The sequence below is a fragment of the Grampus griseus genome (genome assembly GCF_964374135.1).
Source record: "Grampus griseus genome assembly, chromosome: 1".
In the NCBI taxonomy this organism is placed as follows: domain Eukaryota; kingdom Metazoa; phylum Chordata; class Mammalia; order Artiodactyla; family Delphinidae; genus Grampus; species Grampus griseus.
Window position 1 is genome coordinate 47,621,492 of NC_139017.1, and position 26,850 is coordinate 47,648,341.

General features: G+C 51.6%; 1 protein-coding gene across 2 annotated transcripts; it reads left to right on the forward strand.

Moving 5' to 3' along the window:
- The first annotated feature begins 1,208 nt into the window (after nt 1-1,208).
- On the forward strand, nt 1,209-24,919 carry SLC41A1 (solute carrier family 41 member 1). Of its 2 annotated transcripts, XR_014296520.1 has the most exons (12): nt 1,209-1,577; nt 3,276-4,298; nt 12,242-12,349; nt 13,476-13,547; nt 14,192-14,336; nt 14,475-14,621; nt 15,229-15,376; nt 16,223-16,302; nt 16,817-16,951; nt 17,260-17,408; nt 20,688-22,973; nt 23,114-24,919. XR_014296520.1 is itself a non-coding variant. In XM_082651295.1 (11 exons), the coding sequence occupies exons 2-11, from the start codon at nt 3,924-3,926 to the stop codon at nt 20,871-20,873; spliced, it is 1,545 nt and encodes a 514-aa protein (XP_082507421.1). In that variant the 5' UTR covers nt 1,209-1,577; nt 3,276-3,923; the 3' UTR covers nt 20,874-24,919. The 2 variants fall into 2 exon arrangements, 1 of the variants encoding a protein (XP_082507421.1); XM_082651295.1 differs by having other exon boundaries at nt 20,688-24,919.
- The last annotated feature ends 1,931 nt before the right edge of the window (nt 24,920-26,850 follow it).

Here is a 26,850-nt window from a genome sequence, read left to right on the forward strand (position 1 = left end):
GTTGTACACGTTTGCCATCCTTGCCCAAGGGAATCACCTGCCTCTGTTGCTGTGTGTGCTGGGGGGTGCGTGTACTTCGGAAAGAGGAAAGCGCAGCCAAAAGCTTCATACCCAGCACTGTGTTCTCTCCCCAGGCACTCCTCTACTCCAAAACCCATCCAGGGGTCTAGAGTCATGCTCGAATGCACCCCTTAGCCACTTTCCGGGAGGAAAATGACAGGAAGGAACCACTGGTCACAGGTTCCACTGACAAGAGGGGAAAACCTGGGGGTGGCGGTTCCTTTATGGGGGAGGCGGTTCCTTTATGGGGGAGGTCACACCCCCTGCACAAAAACATCCCCAAAAGAACCTGTACTGAAATTGCGTTAGAGAGGTAGAGATACCCCAGGGAGGAAGTGGCAAACGGCGAAATGGGAACACCCCTCTTTGATCCCATAAGGTGCGTCAGGGAAAGTTGGACTTCGTTTAGGCAGGGACGGAGACATCTCTTCCCATGCTGCCACCAGGATCAGTGGGTCAGAGGAAGCCAGGCTACCCCCCGCCCCTACCTCAGTTGCTGCGTGTGGGACCACAGCGGTGAGTCTGACCTCTCTTCCCGCCCCTTTCAAGGCTGGGACTTTATTAAGGCCGGTTCTATCAGGCTGAGCCACGCGCTTGGAGGAATGCGGATTCTGGCGGAAGCGCGAGGAGACTAGCCAGCAGGAGAGGAGCTGTGTCCGAGAACAAGGTAGGGACGGTTCTCTCCGGGAACCGAGCGCGGGGTTAAGAGCACGGGGATGGCTGCTTGAGGCCCGGAGGTCAGAGCTGGCTGGCTCCACGGGGAGGTTTCCCAGTCTCCCCGGCTCAAGGAAACATTCAAGATGCAGGGATAGACGTGCACAGGCGAACACGGCTTTAAAGAGCGAGGAAAGGTCCCAGCGCGGCGGGGCGGGCCCGAGGGAGGTGGCAAGGCGCCTGGAGCGGGAACCTCAGGCAGCCGGCGGATGGGCGCTGGGACCCGCGAGCCAGCCTCTGGCTCCAGTCGCTCCTCGCACTGCGTTTTGCTGGCGCCCCGCCTCCGCGGCTCGAAGCGAAGGAAAGGGGCCAGGCCGAGTCTGAGCCCGCCCCCTCCCCCGCCCCCGATTGGCTGCTGCAGTTGTCCATCCAGAATCTATTTTTGATGGGGGGGGTGCCACCCAGTCTGCCCCAGATCACGTTTGCCCCTAGCAGCCAACCAGTCGGGCCCAAGTCCCCGGGCAAGAAGCGATTGGGGGCGAGTGAGCTCGGCCCCACGGTCCCCCGTCCGGGTCCCCCAGCCCCCGCCCGGGAGCAAGGCGGTATATCCTGCACTCCCTCCCTGACCACCTCCCCTTCGTGGAAGCGGAGCGGCGGCCTCGCAGTAACGCAGAGGCGAAATGTAGCGAGCCGGGTGTCGCGGCTGGACGCTCGCCTTGGCTGGGGGTGTGGGGGGCACGCCGTAGGCCGAGGAGGACTGCCGAGGAGGAGTGATGAGAAGAGGGGGATCCCTGCACCCCCCAAGACCACGGGTCCCTGCTGCCACACGCCAGGCGCCCCTCTTCCTCCCCAGCGAGGGGCAGGTCAGTCCTGTTGGGTCTAGAGGGTGGGTGGCGAGGGCGGGAGACCTGGAGCGCAGCGCATTTGCTGAGTCTGAATCGGGGAAAGGCGGGAGGGCCACCCAGATACCTCTCCCTCCCGGGGTTTGGGGATACTAAGACGGTCTTTTTTGTCCCCTCCTCAGGGCATCCTGGGTCACTTTTGCTTCTTTCATCCCATGGCCTTAGGCCCATCTGAAGTCTCAGTCACTGGAAGGAGTGGGGTGAGGGACTGGCTTCTCTTCCTTCGAGCCCCCCTTTCAGGTTAGGTGACCTGCCAGGAAGCCGGGAGGAGGAGGGAGGGTCAAGTTTTAACGGACTCAGAAACTTTTCTGGCAAGGGGCAGTGGACTCTCTTGCTCAGAGGTTTCCTCCTGGATCTCTAGTGAGGGTTTTTGAAAGAACCACAGGACAGTGTTTCAGGAGACTGGAAAAGGGAGTCCTGGTGACGTGAGTGACTAGAAAGAGAAAACAGTTCCCATGGGCCAGTTACTGGAGTTTGATCCACCCTTTCCCAAACAGGAGTTGACTAATTGTGTGTGCTTGGAATACTTAAGGACCTATTCATCTTTCCTAGGGAAATTCTCTTTAAATTTATTTTTTACTTGTGAGAGCTATTCTGGTGAGCTGGAATAGGGTGGGATCAAGGCCTGGGGATTTCTTTAGGCAAGAAAAGTGGGGCCGTTACAGCTAAAGAGACATGCAAGTGCATGGGAGCAAGTGCATTTTGGCTTATGCTGCTTTGCTTTTTATTTTGCTTTGTTTTATTTACTTATTTATTTGGATGGTGCTTTTGTTTTTTGTTTTTGTTTTTTAAGAATTACATTATATCCAACTCTCAATAACCCTGGGGAACAGGGTGAACCTAGAGAACTGAAATGTGTGCATAATAACCAATAGTTTTACCGTCTTTCCCTTCAAACTGAGATAACACCCTTGTCCTATCTGACAAGCTCACAAGGCCAAGAGCAGGGGGAGAGAAGTAGGAACAGAGGCCTAGATCCAAGTCAGCGTCTGAGCTTTCTGTAACACTGTTGACTCTCAAGGGCAGGAGTGGGTAGGCCTCTGGCTCTTGGCCTTGGTCTGGCAGCCTTGCCCCATTGCCCAGGAAGTCCTCCCAGTTGTTGTTTTTTTTTCCTCAGGGGCTCAGGGGCTGGGGCTTTTAGGGGTCTGGGGTCCCTCACTCAGTGATCAAATTCTCCCTGCTTATTTGCCCTGTGTGGCTGTAAACAATCACTTTCTACAGCAGGGTGGCTACAGGGAGCTTGTGACTGAATTTGTAACTGACCCCACTGGGAGACCACACCTTAATAATCTTGGGTTCTTAATGGGCATTCAAGAAGGGATCTCCCCCAGGACATCCCTTCCCATCCCCGGTCGCTGAGAAGGCAATGCCAGGGTCTCCTGCGCAGCATCTTCCTAATCCCAGGCTGGCCACATCTCATTGCTGTTGACCACAGTGGTGGTCCCTGTGAGGCAGTGGGTTGCCTGTTGGGAACATGGCAGGGATAGTGCCCTCTGGGCATCTAGATGTCACAGGGCAGGAATGGGTGATTTAATGAAAAAAAGGAAGGCAAATAGCAAACTCTTTATACCTGCCTTGTGGGAGGATTCTCCCAGTAGGAGCTGTCCTTTGCTGTATCATAACATTCTCTTTTTCTTGTCTTCTTTCTTCATACATAAGGTGTTCCATACAGATTCTTGTGACTTTAAGGACCAGGGATTTGGGAAGGTGCAAGGTCTTCCCAGGAAGGAAGGACATCTCTGGAAAAAAGGAGAGAGACAGCAGATAGTGCCCTGGGACCAGCAGAGCCCGAGGAGCTGTGGGAAGCTGAAGGAGCCCAACCAGAGGCGGGGGAAGGAGCCACAGCCCCCGGCCGAGGCTGCCTTCTGAAAGATCTGAACTCAAGCTACTTTAATGAAAGAAGGGCCACCTCAGAGGGCACCCCAGACTTAGCTGGGCTCTTCTACTCTGGATGGCCCTTGCTCTGAGAAGCCTGCACTGAGAACCAAAGAAGTTAAGAGGCCAGAGAAGCTTCCCCCAAGCACAGCGCTGGCCAGCTGGGTCAGGCTTCTGCACCCCTAGTGGCCGGCTGCAGAGTCTGGTGAGGAGTTTCTTGCTCCCCTCCAGCTCGTGGCTTCAGTGCTTGATGGGGCTGCCTGTTGGTGGATCAGTTTTTGCAGCACCTGATAGGAGCGGAGAGCCGTGGGAAGAGGTCCCGCGGCGACCAAGCCTGGGTTCACCCCAAGACTAAGTTCTTTCCAGAGTTAGAAAGGGAGAGAAAGCAAACAAAGAGAGAAGAGTTCCCCCTTCTCCTCCTCCCTTCCCGTCATGTCCTCTAAGCCGGAGCCGAAGGACGTCCACCAGCTGAACGGGACTGGCCCTACTGCCTCACCCTGCCCTTCGGATGGCCCCGGGCGAGAGCCCTTGGCCGGGACCTCAGAGTTCCTGGGGCCTGATGGGGCTGGGGTAGAGGTGGTGGCGATTGAGTCTCGCGCCAACGCCAAGGGAGTTCGGGAGGAGGATGCCCTGCTGGAGAACGGGAGCCAGAGCAATGAAAGTGACGACGTCAGCACAGACCGTGGCCCCGCACCACCCTCCCCGCTCAAGGAGACCTCCTTTTCCATCGGGCTGCAAGTGCTGTTTCCCTTCCTTCTGGCAGGCTTTGGGACTGTGGCTGCCGGCATGGTGCTGGACATCGTACAGGTAGGACCTGCGGAGGGCAGCTCTTGACCCTGAGCCCGGAGCCACCTTTTCCTCCCGGGAAACTGTCTCTTGGAGCTTTTCTTCCACCTCCCTGTCAGAAGCAGCTGCTGTTTCCTGCAGTACTTTTCCCTTTGGATCATGTCCTTGGCTGCTTCTTCGTCTAGTTACTTTCTACAGAAGCCTTGAGGAAGCTCAGTAGTCCCAGGGAGGTGGTCAGGGCAGTATTGCTTAACAGAAGCAGAATTGGTTCCAGAGCTCAGGCTTGGAAGAGGAGAGATGGAATTAGGGTTGTTACCTGCCGTCCCTCCTGGGCATTTCTGCTGAGCCCAGCTCAGTAGGAGACATTTAGATAGGTCTCCTCTTTATACTTTCTTTTCGCTTTACTTTGGGGTTTCAAGGATACCCACAGGAGAAAGCTCAGTTTCAAGTCTCCCCTTCATCCCCCTGCTGGGCAGGAATTTGTCTAGCTGCCAAGAGGGTCTCAAATTAAGTGGGAAGGTTCTTAAAGGCATTTTGTGTTGCTTGTCTGCCTGTAACCTTGGCAGGATCTTGCTGGGGATTGGGGGTGGGCACATGCTGTCTGATACATGATTTGCGGGGGTGGGGGGCGGTGTTGGTGTGATGAGACATAGAAGTGCTAATTGTGTGACATATATGGGGACAAAATATAATCTCTCATGGAATCTCTCAGGAGGACATGGAGTTCAGCATCCCCTCCCCTTTTCCCATCCAACCCTACCAACGATGCATGTGGTAGTACAGAGAGTCCTGCTGGCAAGTCTCACCAGGCCCTTGTCCCAGGAAACAGGGTGGTTGGTTCTAGGTGGTTCTTTCAATGCTGTCTACCTGGACCACTTTGGCTTGAGTCCTTAGGAGAACACTGCAGCTTTGGTTGCTAATGAGGATGACATTTATGTCATTCCTGCTCTCTCCCCTAACCTGTTATCTGGGGGATTGTTCCTCATGCCAGAAGCTAGGAAGGCAGGCTTTGGATTCCTCCCCCTGGTAGCTGCTCCTTCTAGGGCAGCGAGTGGAGGTAATGGGAGGAGGAGAAATGAGACCAGGGTAGCAGTTCTCCACCTCTTCCATCCCTTTCCTGTGGCCTTGGTTTTCATTCTAAGAGTTTTCCAGTTCTGGTTTGGTGCCTCCAAAGGGTATAGAACCAGGATCTGGTGGTGACCTGGGAAGGGGTTGTTTTCTTTTGTGGATAGTAAGAACGGTAGTGGGGAGCATCTGTTGGCCTCTTCTGTGGGCCCATGAGGTAGGAACCGTAACCATCTCCATTGTGTAGATAGGGAACCTGTGGCTCAGAGGGATTAGGTAACTTGTCCCTGGTCATCTGACTCAGAACCTATGCCATTAACCTCTATGGCCTTCACCATGGCTGTGGTTCGCCAGTTGGTTAAAGGCTCTGGGAGGGGTCTGCTCTCTTTGTCTTTCCCCGAAGAACAGCATAGACTGGAATCGGGAACAGCTGGAGTTACATTCTAAAATGAGCAAAGAACAAAAGTTCTTAGAGGGCCCCTCCCTCCCCCCATCTCACACACTGAAAAGACTTCTGACACCTTGCCCACCTCCACCCCTCACCCATGGTCCTGAGACACTGAGAAACCCAGGTAGGGAATCTTTGGAGCCTGACCAGTGTGCCCACAGAGGACCAACATTTGCCCACAGTGTGGCACCTAGGCCCACCCCAAAGCTAAGGTCCAGCTGGTATGGATGACAATGGCTGGTTTGTTCTTGTCCCCGTCCCCCCAGCCTCCTGCCACAGCTGGTCTGGAGCAGGCCCTGCAGATGGCTGCAGTTATGTCATGGCAGGGGTGGGAGCAGAAAGATCAGGGACCACAGGGAGATTCTTATTCCATATCTAAGGGGGCAAAAGCGGTGTCTGACAACCTCGGATTCAGGAAAAGCAGGACAATTTCTAAGGATTCACACGCATTCCCCCTTCACAAGCTAAGATGACCTTCAGTGGGACAGAATCTGGGGCCCTAAGAGGCTGGGGCCATCAGGAGGAGCTGGCTGTAGAGTATCCCCAGTGTCTCAGAGCAGCTGAGCAGAAGGCCGTGTTGGTACAGATGTCTCCTTGGTCCAGGGCACCCCCCTTTTTTCCCCACTGCTGCAGAAGCCCCAGTCTCTTCCCCAGGCCCATTTCTCTCTCCTCTTATCTGCCCTCCTCTCCACTCAGCCTGTAGAACCAGCCTCTGCAGTGAGATAAGGGGCTGGCCTACTGGCCAAAAGTAGGAAAGGTTTAAGTGGACTGCAGTCTGCTGCAACTTCCCCACCGTGGCTGAAAGTTCCCATAGCATTTGGGAAGGAAAGCAGGACTGGGCCCAGTGTTGGAATTGAAGGGGGTTGGGATCTGGGAGCCTCCATGCTGCAGATGCCCTGCCCCACCTCCTGGTTTGGTCCTAGGCGGCCGCAGAGCATCTCACTCCCCTCTTCTGTCAGCCTTTTGAGGGATGGGGGTGGCAGGAGGTGGTGTGCCAACCTTCACTGGAATCCCCAGCTGTGTTAAAACAGGTGAGACTCCCAGCTCCTTATCCTGACTCACTCCTCACTTGCTGAGGATCCCAAGGAAAGGAGACACCCCCTCCCCGAAATACCTCCTCCTCTCGCTTTTCTTTCCTGCTGTGTATACAGAAGAGTCTACAAAGGTGAAAGTGGATGGCAAGCATGGGCTTAGGGAAGTGGAGTGGGAAAGAAGCGTTCCCCTCATGGCTGGCCTGCCCCCGTGGCTGCTGGCATTCCTGGCTAGGACACTCAGGTTCCACATGTCCACCCCTTTGATCACACTTTGTACAGCCCTCTGTACCCGGGTGCTGCCCTGAGGCCCTTCTCCTTGGACACCTAGAGGATGTCTGCAGGTGGCGGGGGAAAGCCTCAGGTGAAGGTTGGGTTTACTCTAATCTGAGCTGACTTAGTCCTCACCCTGAAAGGTAACTCCAGCCCACCTTCCCAGGTTCTCCTACAGCCTGGTTCTCAGAGCTGCTGGGGATCTTAGTCTTCTTCATGTCCTTGACTCCAGCTTTTCCAGGCTGTGACTTTCTTCCCTGCTGCTGTCTCCCTGGAGGGGAAGGCTCAGGGCAGAACACTCAGAGGCAGGCAGGGGTCTGTCTTTGAGGCCAGAAGAGGTGAGGGATGGAAGAGGCAAGATGGAAGTATCAGGATGAAGTAGCAGCAGGGCCACTGAGGTGTGAGACTTAGGGTGATTGTTCAGAATTGGGATTATTTCTAAGTGTGAAGGGAACTGTCTCATCCCTGAGCCCCAAAATATCAGGGCCCAGTGAGCCCTCACTCCCCTGTATCCACGGACAGAGAAGGAAAGGGAAGAAGAGCTACATTTCTGAGAAGCAGTGTTGATGTGTTCTGTCCCCGCTTCCCGCCAAGTGCTTCCTGGAACGTGCCCTTTTCCATCCCCAGCAGAGCAGGAAGGTGTGGGTGAAGGCTTGGCTGACTGGTTTGACCTCAGGGGCAGGCACTTCCAGCCTGGATGAACAGGATGGGCCTGAATTAGGCCAAAGGAGGAAGGAGAGACACTGTCGGGCCCCTGCCCATTCTACCCACTCCTCACCTCAGGGCAGCCTGCTTCTTGGGCTCTCTCAGAGCCGTGTGTGTGTGAGTGTGTGTGTGTGTGTGTGTGTGTGTGTGTGTGTGTACATACATGTCAGAGGCTCCCCTGTCTGAGCTGTGTCTTTGAGAGGCTTTGGTGGGTGAAGAAAGTATGTGTGTAGGCATTGGCTACTTTGACCCGAGTGCCAGCTCAGGGCGTTGCTGGGTAGGGGCACAGGAGGTGTGAGGTTCCAGGCTGTATCCTGGCTGGCCGGGAAGACTTCTGCATAGGGCTGTCATTGCAGCCGCTGGTTCTCCTTTCCTGTCTGTCCCGAATCTTATCGCTGCTAAAACCCTATCCCTTCTAGGTCCTTGTGTAGTTGAAGGAGAGGGTGCCTGTGAGCTGGGAGACGCAGGGATTTGGGAGTATTTATAGTGGCAGCTGGAGGGGCTTAGCTGAGCTTCATACATTTTTTTTCTTAATCGTAAAGACAAACAATATACCTTACAAACAATTCAGAAAATATTGCTGGCATACACTTGGAGTATTTCTTTCCGTGCTCCTTCACTCTGCCAATAAGTACACATATTTTACATTCGCCTACCTGGAGATCGAAGCTTTTCACAGAGCCTGCGGCTTGGAAGCTGGGAGCGGTAGGTGTTATGCAGTGAGGAGGGGATACGAGGCTGGGCTCTTGAGCGGAGCTTCCAAACCACCCTTATAGGTCAGCCACCCTTATGAGGGGCGGGGAGGGGAGCAGAGAGAATTCTTCGTCTCTGGAGCTGCGTGTCCAGTTGAGGTGAGGGAGGAGGAGGTAGAGCTGAGCACGGCCTTGCCTGCTGGGAGCTGGTGCCCCAGAGCTATGTGCTGGCCTTGTCCAAGAACAACAGTCCCCGAGTTCCTCCAGCGTAGACGGGACTCACTGGGGCTGCCTTCTCTTTGGGGGCCCAGGGATGAAAAGGGATTTGCATCCCTCCTGGCTCTTCCTGTGGGTGCCTGAAAGCTCAGCAACTGTGGCTGGGGGACAGGCGGTTTCTTTCCCATCCTTAGTTTTCAGAAAGAGCCTTCCCTAAAAACGTCCTGCGCCTTCCACCAGTGAGGAGCTAGGCCAGGAGCTCAGGTGCAGATACGCTCCAGCCCTAATGAGATGAGCCCTTCCCCTGGGTCCTGGTAGGGACTCCCCCTGCCATCAGCACCCCACACACACCCACAAAAAGAACTCTGACAGGAAAAGAGAGGTCCTTGCCTTTATAGGACTCCCCAATGTCCAGCCTCCCCTGGACTCTAATCCTAGCCTTAGCCCCCTCTGATTTCCGTGCTCCTCTTTTTTTTTAACTGTGGTAACAAACACATAAAATTTATCATCTTAACCATTTTTAATGTATAGTTCAGTGCTGTGAAGTATGTTTTCACATTGTTGTAAAACAGATCTCCAGAACTTTTTTATCTTGCAAAACTGAAACTCTACACCCATTAAACAAACATGAACTTCCCTTTTCCCCCTCCTCCTAGCCCCTGGTAACCACCATGCTACTTCTATTTCTAGGAATTTGAATACTTTAGATGCCTCGTATAAGTGGAATCATATAATATTTGTCTTTTTGTGATTGGCTTATTTCACTTAATATAATGTCCTTTTTTGTTTTTTTTTTTTGCGGTACGCGGGCCTCTCCCTGTTGTGGCCTCTCCCGTTGCGGAGCACAGGCTCCGGACGCGCAGGCTCAGCGGCCATGGCTCACGGGCCCAGCCGCTCCGCGGTATGTGGGATCTTCCCGGACCGAGGCACAAACCCGTGTCCCCTGCATCGGCAGGCGGACTCTCAACCACTGCGCCACCAGGGAAGCCCAATATAATGTCCTTAAGGTTCCTCCATGTTGTTGCATGTAACCGGATTTCCTTCCTTTTAGGGCTGAATAATATTCCCTTGTATGTGTAGACCATGTTTTGTTTATTCATTCATCTGTCAGTGGACACTTGGGTTGCTTCTACCTCTTGGCTATTGTGAATAATATTGCTATGAACATGGATGTACAAATATCTCTTCGAGGGCTTCCCTGGTGGCGCAGTGGTTGAGAGTCTGTCTGCTGATGCAGGGGACACAGGTTCGTGCCCCGGTCCAGGAAGATCCCACATGCCGCAGAGCGGCTGGGCCCGTGAGCCATGACCGCTGAGCCTGCGCGTCTAGAGCCTGTGCTCCGCGACGGGAAAGGCCACAACAGTGAGAGGCCCGCGTACCGAAAAAAAAAAAAAATCTCTTCGAGACCCTGCTTTAAGTTATTTTGGGTATATACCAGACGTGAGATCGCTGGATCATATATTAGTTCTCTCCTTAATTTTTTAAGGAACCGCCATATTGTTTTCCATAGTGGTTGTACAATTTTACATTCCATCGACAGTGCACAAGTGCTCCAGTTTCTCCACATCCTCACCAACACTTGTTACTTTCTATTTTGTTTTGTTTTTTAATAGTTGCCATCCTAATGAGTATGAGGTGATATCTCATTGTGGGTTTGATTTGCAGCCTTGCTCATCATTAACTATAGAGCTGTCAGTGCCGGAATTGCCTTTAGGGACCATCTGATCTGGTCCCTGAAGTGTACCTTTTATAGTCAAGAGCTCAAGGCCCTTATAACTTGTCTAAGGTACCCCTGGCTGGTCTCTGTGGGAGGATGTTGGGGACACAGCATGAGGCCTATCCTTGTGGTCTCTTGTGCGAGACCCACGACTCTCAGTCCAGTGCCTTTGCTCATGAGAGCACTTTGCCTCCTGACCTTGATGCTCTGATCAGCCTGCGTACCTCTGTCTGGCCTCCTGACCCCTCGCCTCTCCAAACCTGAAGGCTTTCCATTCTAGAAATGGATAAAGGCACAGGGAAAGGAATCCACATTGCCCTCGGGGGCAACACAGTCCCAGCCTTTTTTGCAAGTCTTCAGTTTCAACTGCAACTAAAGTAGCTTTCAAATAACCAATCCTGGCTCCTACATTTTTCCTACTTAGCACTAAAGAGTGCAGTGCTCTCTGAACCTCAGTTTCCTCATTTACAATGTGGGATAATAATAGCTCCTACCTCACTGGGTTGTTGATAGGATCTAATGAGGAAATGCACGTAGAGCCTTAGGCTGGCACATGGTACAGACTTAAAAGATGTTAGCTGAAGAAATAGGTAGGAGAGCCAGGCCTGATGGTCTCAGGGCTGGAATCCCTGTCTCCTGACTCCCAGTCCAGGGCTCTTCCTTGCAGGGGTACACTTACCTTTCCTAACTGAGAGATTGGGGCAGGTCTGTAGGGTGAGAGAATGCAGAGGAGGAATGAAAAACCTCTTGCAGACCAACACTCTGAGGTTTGGGGGCCTTAATTCAGAGCCTGTTCTAAAGGAGAGCTGCCGTGGCTGAGGCACAAAGCCCTTGGAGATAGATAGAAACCAAACAAACTCTCTAATCTCCTCAACCCCAGCCCCATGGAGCCCAGTGCTCAACAGCTGAGACAACACTGCTCAAGGCTGAGGCCACAGAGAAACCAGACTGAAGACAATTGGAAGGGAGATCGCAAAGGAGTTCTGGGGTGTAAGCCAGCCCGGGGTGACTCAGCTGTGTGGGTCCCTGCCGTCTTCTCCCCCAGCTCCACAAAGCAGGCAGAAGAAGCAGAGACGGGCTAGGGCCTCCTGACTGGAAGGGACCCTCCACGTCTCCCCTTGTTCTGGGTGGCAGGAGGGGGGGCTTTGTTGTTTGGAGTACCACGGACTTGGTTTGCTTCCAGGGTTCCTGGAGGAAAGGCGTCTGACGTGCTCACTCCCTGCTGATTCCATTTTCTCCTCAAGCCCCTGCTCCCAGACTATCCAGTTGTAACCGAACAAGGGCTCGTGTGCCCACAGCCCAGAAAGCCAAACTCTGACAGCAGGTTCGCAGCAAAGTAAGGGCTGACTGCAGGGCACCGAGCAAGGGAGTGGGAGACAAGCCTCAGATCCACTCCCACTTGGTCTCTGAGTGAGGGGGATTTAAAGGGGAAGAACAAAGAAGCTGGGGTTAATCATCATCTTGTGACATTTCTTAATTGTACTTTTGGGACTCAGAGTTTAAGAGTCTATGGTCCGGTGGTCCATGACCCAAGGGTCTGTTAGCTCATTTTGACCTAGAGAAACAGCCTAGGTCTGTACGTTAATGATGTTATGATTGACCTCAGCAATCTTAGTCATCTGACTCTGGCTGATTGGTGTTCAGTTAGCACAGGATTGAGGTCAGAAGGGACAAGAAAGGGATTAAAGTTTTGGATAAAGACATTAATCATAACCTTGGAACAGGAACTCGCTTTTAGGAGGACTCAGTTTCACGTTCAACCTCGATGCCAGCCCTTTGGGGCCCTGAAATGCCTGGGTTCTGTTTTCACCTTGCAGCACTGGGAAGTCTTCCAGAAAGTGACAGAGGTCTTCATCCTGGTGCCTGCACTGCTGGGGCTTAAGGGGAACCTGGAAATGACCCTGGCATCAAGGCTTTCCACCGCAGTGAGTGTCCTGGCTGGGAGGAATGGGGCACACAGAGGACTCGGGGGCAGCACAGAGCCTGACTAGGAGATCACCACAGGCCTTTCTCAACTGTCCAGGTCTGCAGTGTGGGTCTGGGGTGGAAAGGAGTAGGGAGACCCCGGGCCGGTTGTCCTGCTCCTGGGCAGGAGCTCCCTGCCCAGAGTGGTTCCCAGGCTCGGTTTCTGGATGTCCCAGCCATCCTTGGCCTCTTGCCCCACCTCCTGCTTCGCAACCCGCCTCGTGACTGTTTGTGCAGCTTTGACAGGCGAGCATCATGCTGGTCCCTCCACCTGCACAGATGGGGGCCTCCTCTGATCTCCAGCCCTACTCTGCAGCTGGGCAGGAGCAGAGCCAGGCCTTCCCAGCCCCCCTCCAATCCCATTCCCTTTCCCCCATGGCAGGCTGCTCTTCTGTAAGGGAATAGATGAAGAGGGGCTTCTCATCACTCCCACCTCCCCAAACTCTTAGATCGGCCTTCATGGTTCGGAGACTGAACCAGATACAGGCCCCATGGGGTGGGAGGCAGGAAGCAGTACAACTCAGGAGCCCAGGGGAGCCAAGTGACAGGGGTGTCCCTGCACGGCCATGAGCCTGGAGAAGGCAGCAGAGAGAAGTGGCAGCCAGCCTAGCCCTCCCCAACTTGCCCTCCTGGCCGATTCCCATGCCGCCTCACTCCTTCCCAAACACTCTCGTGGCCTCCGTCCTGCACCAGCAGCTGACCTTTCTCCCCTAAGATGGCAAGCTGGCTTCAGAGCCAGGGAAGGATCAGGTCATTTTAACCCATGTGGGAATGAGCTGCCCAGGTGAGCAGGGCAGAGCATGGAATCGGCCTCTGCTCAGTGGCTGTCCTGAGAGGAGGGGAGAAGAGGAGGCTGCCTTGGGAGCCCCCTTCCCAACCCCAGCCAGAGGCAGGAGCTCAAGGCTCTTTTGCTCCTTCCCTCTCACCCCAGCCCCTCGACCCTGCTTCACTTTCCCTGGGGGTCACGTCCTGGTCCCAGAGTCTTAGGTCACATGCACTGCCTGCTGATCCAGGCAAGGTCCTAATGGATGGAGCTGCAGGCCTTTTCCAGCCTGGAGCTCCAGACCCTCGTCCTCCCTCTCGCAGGCCAACATCGGGCACATGGACACACCCAAGGAGCTCTGGCGGTTGATCACTGGGAATATGGCCCTCATCCAGGTAAGAGAGCAGGGACCAGAGACAGCGGGGCTAAGCTTCCTCCCTGGTCAGGAGTTTGAAAGGCTTAAGTCAGCCCCTGCCAGCTCCTGAGTAAAGCTCCAGCATCCTGCCGAGCTGGCTTCTCCCAAAGGGACTCCAGGAGGTAACCAGGTTTCCCAGGAAAACAGCCAAGATGGGGGAGACCCCAGTATCTCCACTGTCAGTTCTTGGCTTCCGGTGGTGCAGAGGGCTTGCGTCCCCACAGATCAGACTCAGGAGGAGACCCGGGAGTGCTGACGGTCCTTGACTGCTGTTGTCCCATCTCCCCATGAGGCCACACAGGTTCCGAACTGGGAGTCTTCCCCGTTGAGTCCCAGGCCTTGTGTCTGGACTGAAGTCTCAGGCTCTATTGAACCTCCCCCAATCCCCAGAGGGACACTCATTCAGCCAGTAACATGTCCTGGGTTCCTGCAGGGTGCACTACCCAGTACTGGTGTCTGGTGTGAAACTAAATAAATAAAGACATCATTCCCGCCTGGGAGGACTGGACAGGCCAGCCCCGCCTGCCTCCTGGGGCTGCTGAGGGCAGGAAGAGGTCTGGCTAAGTGCTCAGTGACCTCAGCTAAGACACGCTCTGCTCTCCGAGTTACCACTCCCCTCCTCAGGTGCAGGCCACGGTGGTGGGCTTCCTGGCGTCCATCGCAGCCGTCGTCTTTGGCTGGATCCCTGACGGCCACTTCAGTATCCCACATGCCTTCCTGCTCTGTGCCAGCAGCGTGGCCACGGCCTTCATTGCCTCCCTGGTACTGGGTAAGGAAGGGAAGGGAGGGGCAGGGGCGTAGGAAGGGCTGCCCCAGGGGTGTCAACTAAACCTCCAGTCTCTCTTTTTGTTGGTTGATACCCCATTATCTCTTCTTACCCTGGCTGGCCCCTCTCCTTCCTCCCCAGGCATGATCATGATTGGAGTCATCATTGGCTCTCGCAAGATTGGAATCAACCCAGACAATGTGGCCACGCCCATTGCTGCCAGCCTGGGAGACCTCATCACCTTGGCACTGCTCTCAGGCATCAGCTGGGGACTCTACCTGGAGCAGGGTGAGGCTGAGGCAATCAAGGGTGTGACCAGGGTGGACTCCTGGGTGGGACTGGGAGAGATGGTAGTGGGCTTGCACGTGTGTAAGGATGTCTTCTATGTTCTTAACTGTTTGGTGGGAGCACAGTTTGTAATAACTCCCTGCCTTAGAGAGGTGAGGCTAAGTACTTATCTCAAATTCATGCAGGCAGCGGGAGCAGGGGTGAAAGTATTTGAGAAATATGCTTGGTGCTGTCTATTCTCACTTATCTTGGAGGGGTAAGGGGGAAAGGAAAGGAGCTAGAGGCTGGAATCTGCTTGCAAAATGAAGAAGAAGAGGGGAGATAGGGATTTCTGGGGAATCTAAGCAAGAAACCTAGGATCTGGTCTGTGCCCCTAATAAGTTCAATATCTGAGGAGGTTTCACCTTGGTTTCCTTATCTACAAATGGAAAAGGCTGGCCCCATCTACCTCCCGGGTGTACAGTGAGCATCAAATGAGGTAATACATTTACTGGCATTGAGTGTGGTGTTACTGTTGGTCAGTTGGGGCATTTGCAGGCTGAGCCAGGGGGAGGCTGGGAGCAGGGAGCCGCAGTGCTCACCTCCCTCCCATCTCTGCCTCTCTCAGATGTCTGGCAATATATCTACCCCCTGGTGTGTGCCTTCTTCGTGGCCCTGCTGCCTGTCTGGGTGGTGCTGGCTCGACGGAGCCCAGCCACAAGGGAGGTGTTGTACTCAGGCTGGGAGCCTGTCATCATTGCCATGGCCATCAGCAGGTAGGCTCGGGCTCTTGATGCCCACCCTCCCCCTCCCCCCTCCCTTCCACAGACTCACTTTTAAGCCGCGGAAAGAGGAAGTGTGGCACAGACCCTAGAAATGCCTTCAACACTGGATCAGTCACATGTCCTTCCGGTGCAAGTGACAGAAGCCATCTGAAATGGGTTTCATTAGAAAGCAGAACACACTGGCTTAGAGAACTAAAGAGGCACAGCTGGATTCAGGGACATAAATGATATCATTAGGGCCCCAGTATTCTCCATGTCTCAGCTCTGCTTTTCTCTGTGTTGGCCTGCAGCTTCAGGTTTGCACTTCCTTACGCTTACTGATGCCAGCAGGGATTCTTTCTCTCAACAATTCTGCAGAGTCCCATTATAGAATGTCATTGGCTGTCATCCAGTCATGTGGCTATCCCTGAACCAATCACTGTGGCCTTAGGGATGTGCTGCTCTGATTGGATGGGCCTGGGGCCTCACCATCATTGGAGCAGTGTCACTCGAACCACAGTGACTGAGTTTGAGAGAGGTGGTTCCCTGAGGAAAAGCCCAGCACTGTTACCAGAAGGGGAAATCATACTGAGCAGGCAGAACAGCAGGCGGCTCCTCTAGCCAACTTGGGAGGTGGGTAAAGGAGACAGCTGCCTGCCCCAGTTTGCTCCGGGTGCTGCGCCAGTGTGTATGTCAGGAGCATCAGCTGGTCTGGCAAGGGGAGGCGAGGACTGGAAGGACAAGGGACTCCTGGGAGCCACCTTGCTGCCCACGTCCAGATGGACCTGTACCTCTCATCCCGAGGTCTGGAACAGAAGCCTTCAGTGGTCTTTGTGTCTTGTCTTTGTGTCTGTGTAGTGTGGGAGGCCTCATCTTGGACAAGACTGTCTCAGACCCCAACTTTGCAGGGATGGCTGTCTTCACACCTGTGATTAATGGTGAGGTCTTGGCATTAGCTGCCTAGGGGAAAGAAGAGGGCGGGATCAGAGGATTTAGGGGGCTTTGTATCAGTCAGGGTTCTAGCAGGCAAGAGAGTCCAGCTCAGATAGTTCACGACTTGAACTGCTACTTGAAACTGGTTACTGGAACCAGCGCATGAGCACTGGATGCCTGGGTCCACGCAGAGTTTTGGAGAGGGGCTGAGCCAGGCAGGGCCTTGTCCCCTCGGCTGTGTCTGACCGCAGGTGTACACTCTGCATTGATGGAGAAGGCAGGCTCCCTGAGTCTGCAGATCCACCTGTGTCCCTTCCTGCACTCTCAGCCGTGTTAGGAGTACGTGGGACTGCCACCTCTCCATAGCATGGGGGATGGGAGGAGCCTGGAAGACTCCCTGGAAGGAAGGGTGTCTTTGTCTTCCTTCTTAGTGTCTCACTCTTTTCCTGGGGTCTGGTGAATGGGTCGTGCCCTCCCCACTCCCCACCCCCACGTCTCAGGTCTTATGTGTCTCCGCAGGTGTTGGGGGCAATCTGGTGGCTGTGCAGGCCAGCCGCATCTCCACCTTCCTCCACATGAATGGAATGCCAGGGGAGAACTCTGCGCAAGCCCCTCGCCGCTGCCCCAGCCCTTGTACCACCTTCTTCAGTCCCGGTAATGCCAGAGTCCCCACCTCCTAGGTTCACTCCATCACTTCAGAAACAGCTGGGGCCTGCATACGTAGGTTCTCCTTCTCTGTTGGGCTGTATGTACCAGCTGTTCTGGAGGGCAGAGCCCAGGCAGGAAGGCTGTCCTTTCCTGGGTCACCCTGGGGGTTGGGGACCATGGGATGGAGACATAGGGATAGGCAGCTGTCTGCTGCCCTGGAGTGTAGCGTGGTACCTCCTGACTTCGAAAGGCCTCTTGGAGCCCGTTCTCCTCCTCCCCTTCTCCTCCTCACACCATCTCTCCCCTGGTTCCAGATGTGAATTCTCGCTCGGCCCGGGTCCTCTTTCTCCTCGTGGTCCCAGGACATCTGGTGTTCCTCTACACCATCAGCTGTATGCAGGGCGGGCACACCACTCTCACACTCGTCTTCATCATCTTCTACATGACAGCTGCACTGCTCCAGGTACGGACTGGCAGGGGCACGGGGGCGGGGGCCAGGGCTGCCCTGCACGGATGGGAGGAGAGGTCCAGGCTTGGCCCAGAAAGAGTCTTCCAACTCTTTCTCTGTGACTGTGTGGCCAGTAAACACTGGACAGGGGCTCAGGAGAACAGGCTGTAGTTCCAGCAAGGTCACTAACATGCTGTGTGACTTTTGCTCAGTCATTTTACTTCTCTGAGGCTCAGTGATACATTTGTAAATTGAGAGGAGTGGACCAGAGGTGGTGGACTTCAGGCAGGTGCCACCCCCCCTATCCTGGCCACACAGCTCCATGTGTTTCTGTTCACATGCTGGGGTTCCTTGGGAGATTTCATTTGAATAAAGGGTTTCACAGCTTGAAAACGTGTCAAAACCACTGCACTAGATAATCTGTTGGATCCCATCCAGCCTTGCCATTCTGTAATACTAGGATGCTTTCTCCCTGGCTTTTTATTACCTTTTTTTCAACTTTTTGTTCTGAAATAATTATATATTCTCAAGAAGTTGCCCCCCAAAATGTAGAGAGATCCCATGTACCGATCACCCAGTTCCCTGCAGTGGTAACATCTTGCATAATTATAGCACAACATCAAAACCAGGAAATCAGTGTTGGTACAATGCACAAAGCTATTCAGATTGCACCAGTTTTAGTATGCACTCGTGTGTATGTGTGTGTGTGTGTGTGTGGTTCTATGCAATTCTGTCATGTGTACATTCATGCAACCACCACCACAGTCGAGATACAGAACAGTTCCATCACCACAAGCCTCCCTTATGCAGCCCCTTTATAGCCAAACTCACCCTTAGTATCACATTTTCAATTTCTACAGATTTGCTTTTTGAATAGGTAATAGTAGTCACATAGTTCAAAAAATGTGTAAGGTTCATAGTGAAACCTCAGTGAAAAGTCTTTTCTCTGCTTTTTCCAGCCATCCAGTTCTGTTCCTCACAGGTCATTGGTGTTATCTGTTTCTTTTTTTTTTTTTTTTGAAGTATAGTTGATTTACAGTGTTGTGTTAGTTTCTGGTGTACAGCAAAGTGACTCAGTTTTTTATATATATATATATATATATGTGTATATATATATATATATGAATATATATATTCTTTTCCATTATGGTTTATTACAAGATACTGAATATCGTTCCCTATGCTATACAGTAGGACCTTGTTGTTTATCTATATCTGTTTCTTATGTATCCTTCAAGTTTATTCTATATTTATGGAAGCAAACATACATATTTTTCTTATTTTCCTCCTTTTTTTTAAACACACATGTAGCACACTATACATACTGTCCACACCCTGGTTTTTTCACTTAATTCATCTTAGAGATCATTCCACACCCATATGTGAAGAGCAGAACACCCTGATTTTTATGGCTGCATTTTCTCCTGTTGTGTAGACGTGCCACAGTTTCATTTAACCAGTCCCCTATTGGTAAGCCCTTATCCATAACTCCAACCCCTCATCCCCGACTTTAGAAATGTTGTGTGTTAGGACATCTTAGCAAGGGCTGGGCCAACCACATGCAGTTTCCCCGCGGCAGTTACCCAAGTTGCCACGTTGCATTGTGAGTTGGGGTGAAGCACACTCGATGGGAGAAGGGAAGGTGTGTGTACCGAGGGTCTGTGGCTGGAGGGTAGCCCTTGGCCACGTCGGGAAGGATGGGCCCGGCTTCATTCCCCATTGTGAACACGCTGGGGGACACTCTCACCTCTACTGTCTTCTCTAGCCTGTGCAGGGCCGGAGCACGGCACTTGATCCCCTCTAAAGGTTCTTCCTGACCCCCTCACTGCCCCCTCCCAGCCATGTGTCCCAGGGCCTGCTCGGGAGGCTGGAATGTGGGGACAGCTGCTGCCATTCCCTTCGTGGGACACGTCCCGAAGTCCTTCTGGCCACGCTCTTTATTTGGGATGCTTCTGCAGCTGCTGGCCAGGGTGTGAAGTTATGGGGGGCTGGCCCTCACCCAGGGCTGGGGCCAGGGCCACAGGAGTCCAAAGCAGCCGTGTGTGGGGCAAGGTGGAACGTGAAGGTGCTAGAACTGTAACCTCTGGCTTCCTTGGAGAGAAGACAGGAGAGCAACCAGGTTTGCCTAAAAATAGGTATCACTTCTGGCTTCTGGATCCCCCAGTGGCCCTGGTTCCGGCATCTGAGCCCCTCAGGGCAGAATTTGCATACCACAGTATTTACAAAGTACAGTCAGGAGTAAAACCTCCCAAATGACTGTGTTGGAGCTTTACCGTTAGAAACCGTTTCATTCTCACGCAGATGCAGTCATTTGGGGATCCCCAAATGTCAGGAATCATGCGGACTATATCAAAGACGCAGGCCAGCCCACTCCACCAGAATATTTTAGACCGAGTTTATCACCAACTTAAAAGTGCGTGTGAATCTTGTTAAAATGCAGATTCCGATTTAGGAGATCCAGCGTGAGGCCTGAGATTCTGCATTTTTCAGAAGCTCCCAGCTGTTGTTGATGCTACTGGTCCTGGGCCCACTAGCAAGGTTCTAATCTAGATCATTCTTAATTTTCTGTAGTAATGGAAGAAAAGCAAGGGCACAGATAAATCAAAGCAGCAGATAATCCAAAACGTCTTTTGAATTGGTGTGCACTGTCTGCTTTGTATTTAGCCGACTCATTCTTAATTCTGTTTTGCTAGGACTAATGTTAAAATAAACTTGCATTCTCTGAGCCCACAACAGCAGAATGGGAAGGGTCAGGAGGAAGGCAGCTTGGGATAATCAACTGTTACTCAGACAGCTGTGCCGGCAGCAGCCTCAAACGCCGTCCTTATTCCACTCTGCTCTGGGACAAATCCCTGTATGAAAGGCAAACTCCAACCCCCAGTCCCCTGCTGGGCTCCCAAAGAGGCCAACATGGCAAGAATTGGAGTGACCTGAGGATAGGATGACCCAGAATTAGAGGCAAGAGGGCTGAATTCCTGCAACCAGTGGGATGTCAATTAGGAAGCCTCTTGTTTAGTAAATTTGGGAGCAGAATGTAATGCTGATGTGGGAAACTCCACGGGGTAGGGGCATCTTCCTTCCCAAAGAACTCGAATTACTCCTGTCATCTGTTCAAGGTGGTCACTGTGGGGTGAAGGAACATAGAGGGGTTGCTGAGGCAGAGGGACGAGCTGTCCCAGCTTAAGGACTGTGGATAGTCAAGCCTTGTGATGCAATGAATGGGTTGATGGCATGGCCTCTGTCTCCCCCTGGAGAGAGGGGATGGCTGTAGGCTGGGCCCTTCTGTTTCTCCAGGTGCTGATTCTCCTGTACATCGCAGACTGGATGGTGCACTGGATGTGGGGCCGGGGCCTGGACCCGGACAACTTCTCCATCCCGTACTTGACGGCCCTGGGGGACCTGCTTGGCACTGGGCTCCTAGCACTCAGCTTCCATGTCCTCTGGCTCATTGGGGACCGAGACACGGATGTCGGGGACTAAGCCTGGTCACTCGGCCTTCTCTCCACCTCTCTGCACTTTCTGTGTGAAATTTTTTTTTGGTTTCTCTTCCCCCACCCCACCCCACTTGACACTCCCACCTCTTTCTAGGACTTCACTTTGATACCGAATTCTCATTATTTTCAATGGGAATTTTTATACATTGAGCCAAGTTTGTAGAGCAAGAATTCAGGCAGGACAGATGGACTGAGATGAATAGTACAAGTAGATTTTTGAGACAATCACCAAGTGCAATTTCATGGTGGGTGCCTCCAGGTGAAGTGGATTGGGGCAGGGGTTTCCATCTGGGATCTGGGGACATTTGGTTTAGCTTTAGCAAACTCAGCCTCAGTGAGTGGGCTCTGGTTTTGGGGGTTTGTCTTTGTTTTCTTTTTTTCTTTTCGGTTGAACAGAGAGATAAATGTCACTCTCCCTTCCCCTCCCACACACACATACTTTTTCTAGAAATGGACCAACTTCAAAGCACTAAGCAGGAGACAGCTGCTCCTGGCCCCAAATAATCCGAGCCCTATTCTCTACCCTGCTCTCAAAGAGAATGAGGTGAACTCCTTAAATTGTGTACATGCTCCTTACCCAATTGCCTGATAAATACCACCAGCCCCTCCCTTTGATCTTTTTTCCAGTTGATTGTCTCATCCAGGAAGATATGAGCAGTGGCCTGGTCTCCCTGTTGACCCGCGTCTACCCATAGTTTGCCGGGATCTACATCCTCCCTGGGCCCAGAGAACTGATTATCTCTGTTCAACCTTTATTTCTAATTACTTCTAAGCACGACCTTTCCCAGAGCTTGCCGGGTTGGGTTCCAAGATTAGGGACGGAGAATGGGTATGTGAAAAATGGTTGGGAGGTTGAGGGCAGCCAGGGGTGTTTCACTGCTGCTGTTCTCCTGAAGACATAATCACGTGGTCACCTTAGACCCTGTCACTTCCTGAAATCGCTCATTCTTTCATGCCATGGAGGTCATTTTTCCTTTCTCTTGGCTTCTGCCCACATTCATCATTCATTCACTCATTCATTCATTCAGCAAATACACAGCCTCCCCAAGAGCAGCTCTTCTGCAGGCACGGTCTGAAACATTTGTTGAGCGCTATCTGTTGAGTGCCTACTACGTGTCAGGTCCTGTTTGCACAGGCACTGACTAGCCAGCAGTAAGGGAAACACGGTTCTAACCTCGCCTCGTTCCTAGATATAAAGGCCATGTGCCCTTTTCAATCTGGCAGAGAGTTTCCTCGCTGTATTTCCATCTTTGTCACCGAGCCAGCTTCCGCCTCTAGATTCCACTCCTGGATCCCACTTGCGCACAACACTGACCACGGCTAGAGCCCCTAGCCCCATTGCTCAGCCACTGCTGATTTCCCTAAACTCCCCTTCCTCACCCTCCCTTCCCCCCATCTCCTCACCAGCCACGCAAAAGAGGATTCAGAACTAGAAGGCTGGATATCAACCAACTGCTTCCACTTTTCTCTGCCCAGCACAAGACTGGGAGAACACCGGAGTCTCTGCACCTTCCCCACACGTTACCGTGAGCAGATCAGGATTCTGTTGTCCACACTCACATGTACAAATCTGGGCATTTGGATGCAGGTTTTTTTCTAGCCTGTCTATCCACAGCTTTCCCTTAAGCCCTCCGCTCTGTAGCCTAAAGGGCCCCTCTCCAGGGGAAGACTAGGCAGTGACCCTGACTTTTACCACTACCATGCCTCATCCCAGGAACTTGCCCTTTACTTCCAGAGACTTTCCTCTCCCTCCATTTCCACCCAGGCCACCTTCCAGAGCCTAGAACTTTAGAATTGGAATCATAGAGGTTATGTAGCTGGGGTTGTGTCCAGCAGAGTTTATTAACACCAGCCTGGCCTTGTTTCTGCTCTTCCTCAGGCCTTCTTTCGTCTTGTCTTCCACCTCCAAACCCATTTGCACACAGACTCTTATACAGGCACCAAAACCAACTCTTCCGCCCCTGAGGCTGTGCCCCTGGGGTGTGCAGTCACCCCTGCCCCAGTCACTCACCGCTTCTTCATCTCTGGAGTTCAGCCAGGCTGCCCTGGGGGATTCCGGAGTGTCCTTTGCCACAAAAGCAAGAAGGTAGGCGTGCCCCAACCCCTGAGTGTGTGAGCAGAGGGAGGACTGCGGGGTGCGAGGGAAAGAAAATGGACTTCATGACTTTCATGGAAGATCCATTTCTTTTCCCCCGATTGCACAAACTGCATGGACTTGTGGCCCAGCTGTGAGGAGCAACATTGGTTTACGCTTCTATCCTTAAAAAGTTACAGAACTGTGTCCTACGACAATTATTTATAGTGACTATAACTGAATTGACAAATGTCAACGTAACTGATAAATTATATTTGGTAAAATAAAGAGGACGTTTATTTAGGTGGCTGGTGGTTCCTGTGTGTCTCATCAAAAAGCAGCTTCCACTGTTGCTTTGGGCCCCCTCTGTAGTCCCACCCCCTCCTCGCACAGAAGTGGAAAGGGGCCAGAGTGCAACAAGAAATATTTCTTAAATACAGAGATGCGTGATAGAAAACATCAGCCATTTATTGAGAAGCAATCAGTGCTGCTCTGGGACATATTCCAGAAGCCTTACTCTATCCTTGCTCTCCACACACTGACTCAGCCTCGGTTGGGGTATTGTGCAAAGGGTGCAAGCACCTATGGGTTAAGATTCCTTCCCGCCAGCGGTTTATAATCTGCTTGGGTCAAATAATAATAGCCATTCTTTGCTGAGTACTTGCACATGCTTTCACTGTGCTCAACCCTGTAAACTCTTAGCAATTTACAATTGACTGCAAAGGGTTTAGAGTCAGGCGTGAATTCAAATCCCAGATCTTCTGCATTGATCTGTGTGACCTTGAGCAGACCATTTACCCTCTCTGAGCTTCAGTTTCCTCATCTGTACTAATACGTATTTCCTAGGGTCGTTAAGCAACTTCAGTAAGATAACTGACATAAAGAACTAGACACTGTGCCTGGCATACACTAAACCCCAACATGCTAGTCAACTCTGAAGTGAGGGGGAGGTGGGCCAATGACTAGGCAATGTCAATACTATGACCATAGGGGTAAACCGAGGGTGGCTGGGGAGCAGGCAGACGGAAAGGACACCTAACCAAGTCTTGAGGGGCAGGGAAGTCTTAGAGGAAGCCAACAAGAATAGGAGCAGCATGTAGAAGGAGAACCATCCTGGAGAGGAAACAGTAAGCTAAGCAGAGAAGTGAGCCTGGTGCTTTGGGGAACTACAAATGGTTCGCATGACTGGGGTTTGGAGGGCAGGGGGTGATAACACAACCCTCTGAGACACGCACACGTTTGTGACGAAGCAGTTTTTCTGAGATGGCAGATAGGGAAGGGCAGAGTCACGGTGCAGTCTCACCCAGATCCGTCTGACTCCAAAGCCTCTGCTGGGAACCACTGCCCGAGCAGGACACGCTCCCCCAAGGATCCTTGACAATGATATAAATGACACAGTGCTGAGCATTACCCAGCTTGGTGATCAGCCCTTTTTTTTGAGATATAATTGACAAAGTTGTAATATATTTAAAGTATATAATGTGATTTAATATATGAGTACATTGTGAAAGGATTTTCCCCCCATTGAGTTAAGTAACACATCTATCACGTCACATAATTACCCTTTTTTTTCTAGTGAAAACATTTAAGAAATCAGCCTTTTATAAGGGGCCTGGACTCTGGGACTAACTCTTCAAAGCAGTAATATGTTAGTAAGGCCATTAAGGGTTAGTGGAAAGAGGATAATTGCTTGTTAATTATTATTTGTATAATATTTAATATATAGTATATTATACTCTATGATATACTTTTAAATAATAGCCTCATTTACAACTTCAATATTATCTCTCAAAACTTTGCAAAAAAGATATTATCACCTTTTTACAAGCGAGAAACTGAGGCCCAGAGGGGTTAAGTGTCTTGCCCAAGGTCATAGATTCACACCCAGGATTCTCTCAGCCCAGTGCTTTCCCACCATGCCTGGAGCCAGATGATAGAGGTGTCCAAGGTGTCCCTGTGTAGAGAACATTAAAACGTACTGAAATGGTCAAAAATACTGTGCCTGTTATCTGTTTTGCCCTTGAGACACCTTGTATTGCTGTAAAATGATAATTGTCTACAGAAATAGACAATATCTTCCAGTGGACATTTAAAAACAGGCCTCCCAGGCGCCAGCCTATCCCTGATGATATTTTTGCAACATAATTACAGGCAACACCACCAACCCTGAGATCAGTCAGCTGACAGTCTCCTGAAATCCCGCTGTCTCCAGCTAAAATTCAGTAACTGAACAATCACAGTATAGTGCTGTTTAGTGCACTATATGTTATTACATTATCTAAAGATAAAATATTTTAATATGACTCCCAAGAAAATATATGGCTTGATTAAAAAAATTTTTAAGGGCTTCCCTGGTGGCGCAGTGGTTGAGAGTCCGCCTGCCGATGCAGGGGACGCGGATTCGTGCTCCGTTCCGGGAAGAACCCACATGCCGCAGAGCGGCTGGGCCGGTGAGCCATGGCCGCTGAGCCTGCACGTCCGGAGCCTGTGCTCCGCAACGGGAGAGGCCACAACAGTGAGAGGCCCGCGTACCACAAACAAAATAATAATAATAATAATTTTTTTTTAAAGCTAGTAAGAAAACCAATTGCAGGGAGTTCCCTGGTGCCCTACTGGTTAGGATTCCCGGCTTTCACTGCTGTGGCCCGGGTTCAGTCCCTGGTCGGGGAACTGAGATCCTGCAAGCTGCGCGGCATGGCCAAAAAAATCAAAAAAAACAGAAACAGAGTACCTTCCTGCTAGGAGGAATGGAACAGCCTAGAAGGCTGGTGCCCCTGGGCCTGAGGAATAAAATTAGCCTGGGTGGTTAATGTTAGTGTTTCTCCCCTTCCACAGGGTCTCTTTGACAATAGGAACTGTCTGACTTGGTTACTTCTCGTGAAAACACCTCAAACCCCTACCAGCTTGAACTCTCAGTTGAAATATTACATTTAAAGGCCAGACAGAACCCAAATGAATGGATGATTGCGTCACCTTTCAAATATCACTTAAAAAAAATCTATGTAGTGAAGACTCAATTCCTTTGGGAAGGAGCAGGAATGAACTGTCACCCGTATCCTCCCTTGGCTTCGATTTTGTCTCTCTCCCTCTATTACTGGCTTCTCTGCTCTCTCCCAGGCTCCCCCTTCCCTTGTCTCCCCACCCCTTCTTCCCATTAAAAAAAAAAAAAAAAACAGAAACAAAATGCAGGAATGTGAGAACCAGTTGGCCAGAGAGAAAACAAATTCTAAACATAATTTGAAAGACTTTATGGCTATATTCATGTTTAGTTATGTTGGGTTGACTAATATTGTCCAGTTATTGGTGTTTTCTTTTACAAAGTTAAATGAAAATAATCCCAAATAAGTAAATATTTTGTCATATTCAGAGCATAGTATAAGTTCCTTATTTTGAACATACTAGAACAAATTACTTATGTTGAACATTACAGAAATTATTTTCTCTTAGCTCCTATCAAAGAAATGTTGAGCAAGTAGATAGAAAACCTAGCTTTAAGGGAGCTCCAAATTGTGACCTGCCTGGGACACCCACATGTTTATCCATCCTTGACTCTGCACAGACTGTCATATGTGTGACTTTCAAGTACATTACCTAAGTTGTTGACTACCTCACAAATTACTCAGAAATCAAGTATGTATCTGGTTTTTAGGAGTTAGAAATCTGTGGGAAAAGTAACTAAGTCAAATATGAAATATTAACTAAGATTACCAGGCCAAAAATCAAACCAGCCTTCGATACAGTTTCAGGAAGGTGCAGGGGAGAGATGTCACCATTGCCTGAGGTATTCTCAGGGGACCCAATCCCAAGCCTGGAACACAGCCACTGATCTTCTCCCTTGGGACTCCCATGCTATGGAGGACAGAACAGCACATCACGTGCCCACCTAGGC

Excerpts from the sequence above, each read along its gene's own strand:
- SLC41A1 (XM_082651295.1), top strand. The coding sequence starts at position 3,924 with ATGTCCTCTAAGCCGGAGCCGAAGGACGTCCACCAGCTGAACGGGACT. Across the intron at positions 15,377-16,222 it reads ATTGCCATGGCCATCAGCAG|TGTGGGAGGCCTCATCTTGG; the intron begins GTAGGCTCGGGC and ends GTGTCTGTGTAG. Across the intron at positions 16,952-17,259 it reads TACCACCTTCTTCAGTCCCG|ATGTGAATTCTCGCTCGGCC; the intron begins GTAATGCCAGAG and ends CCCTGGTTCCAG.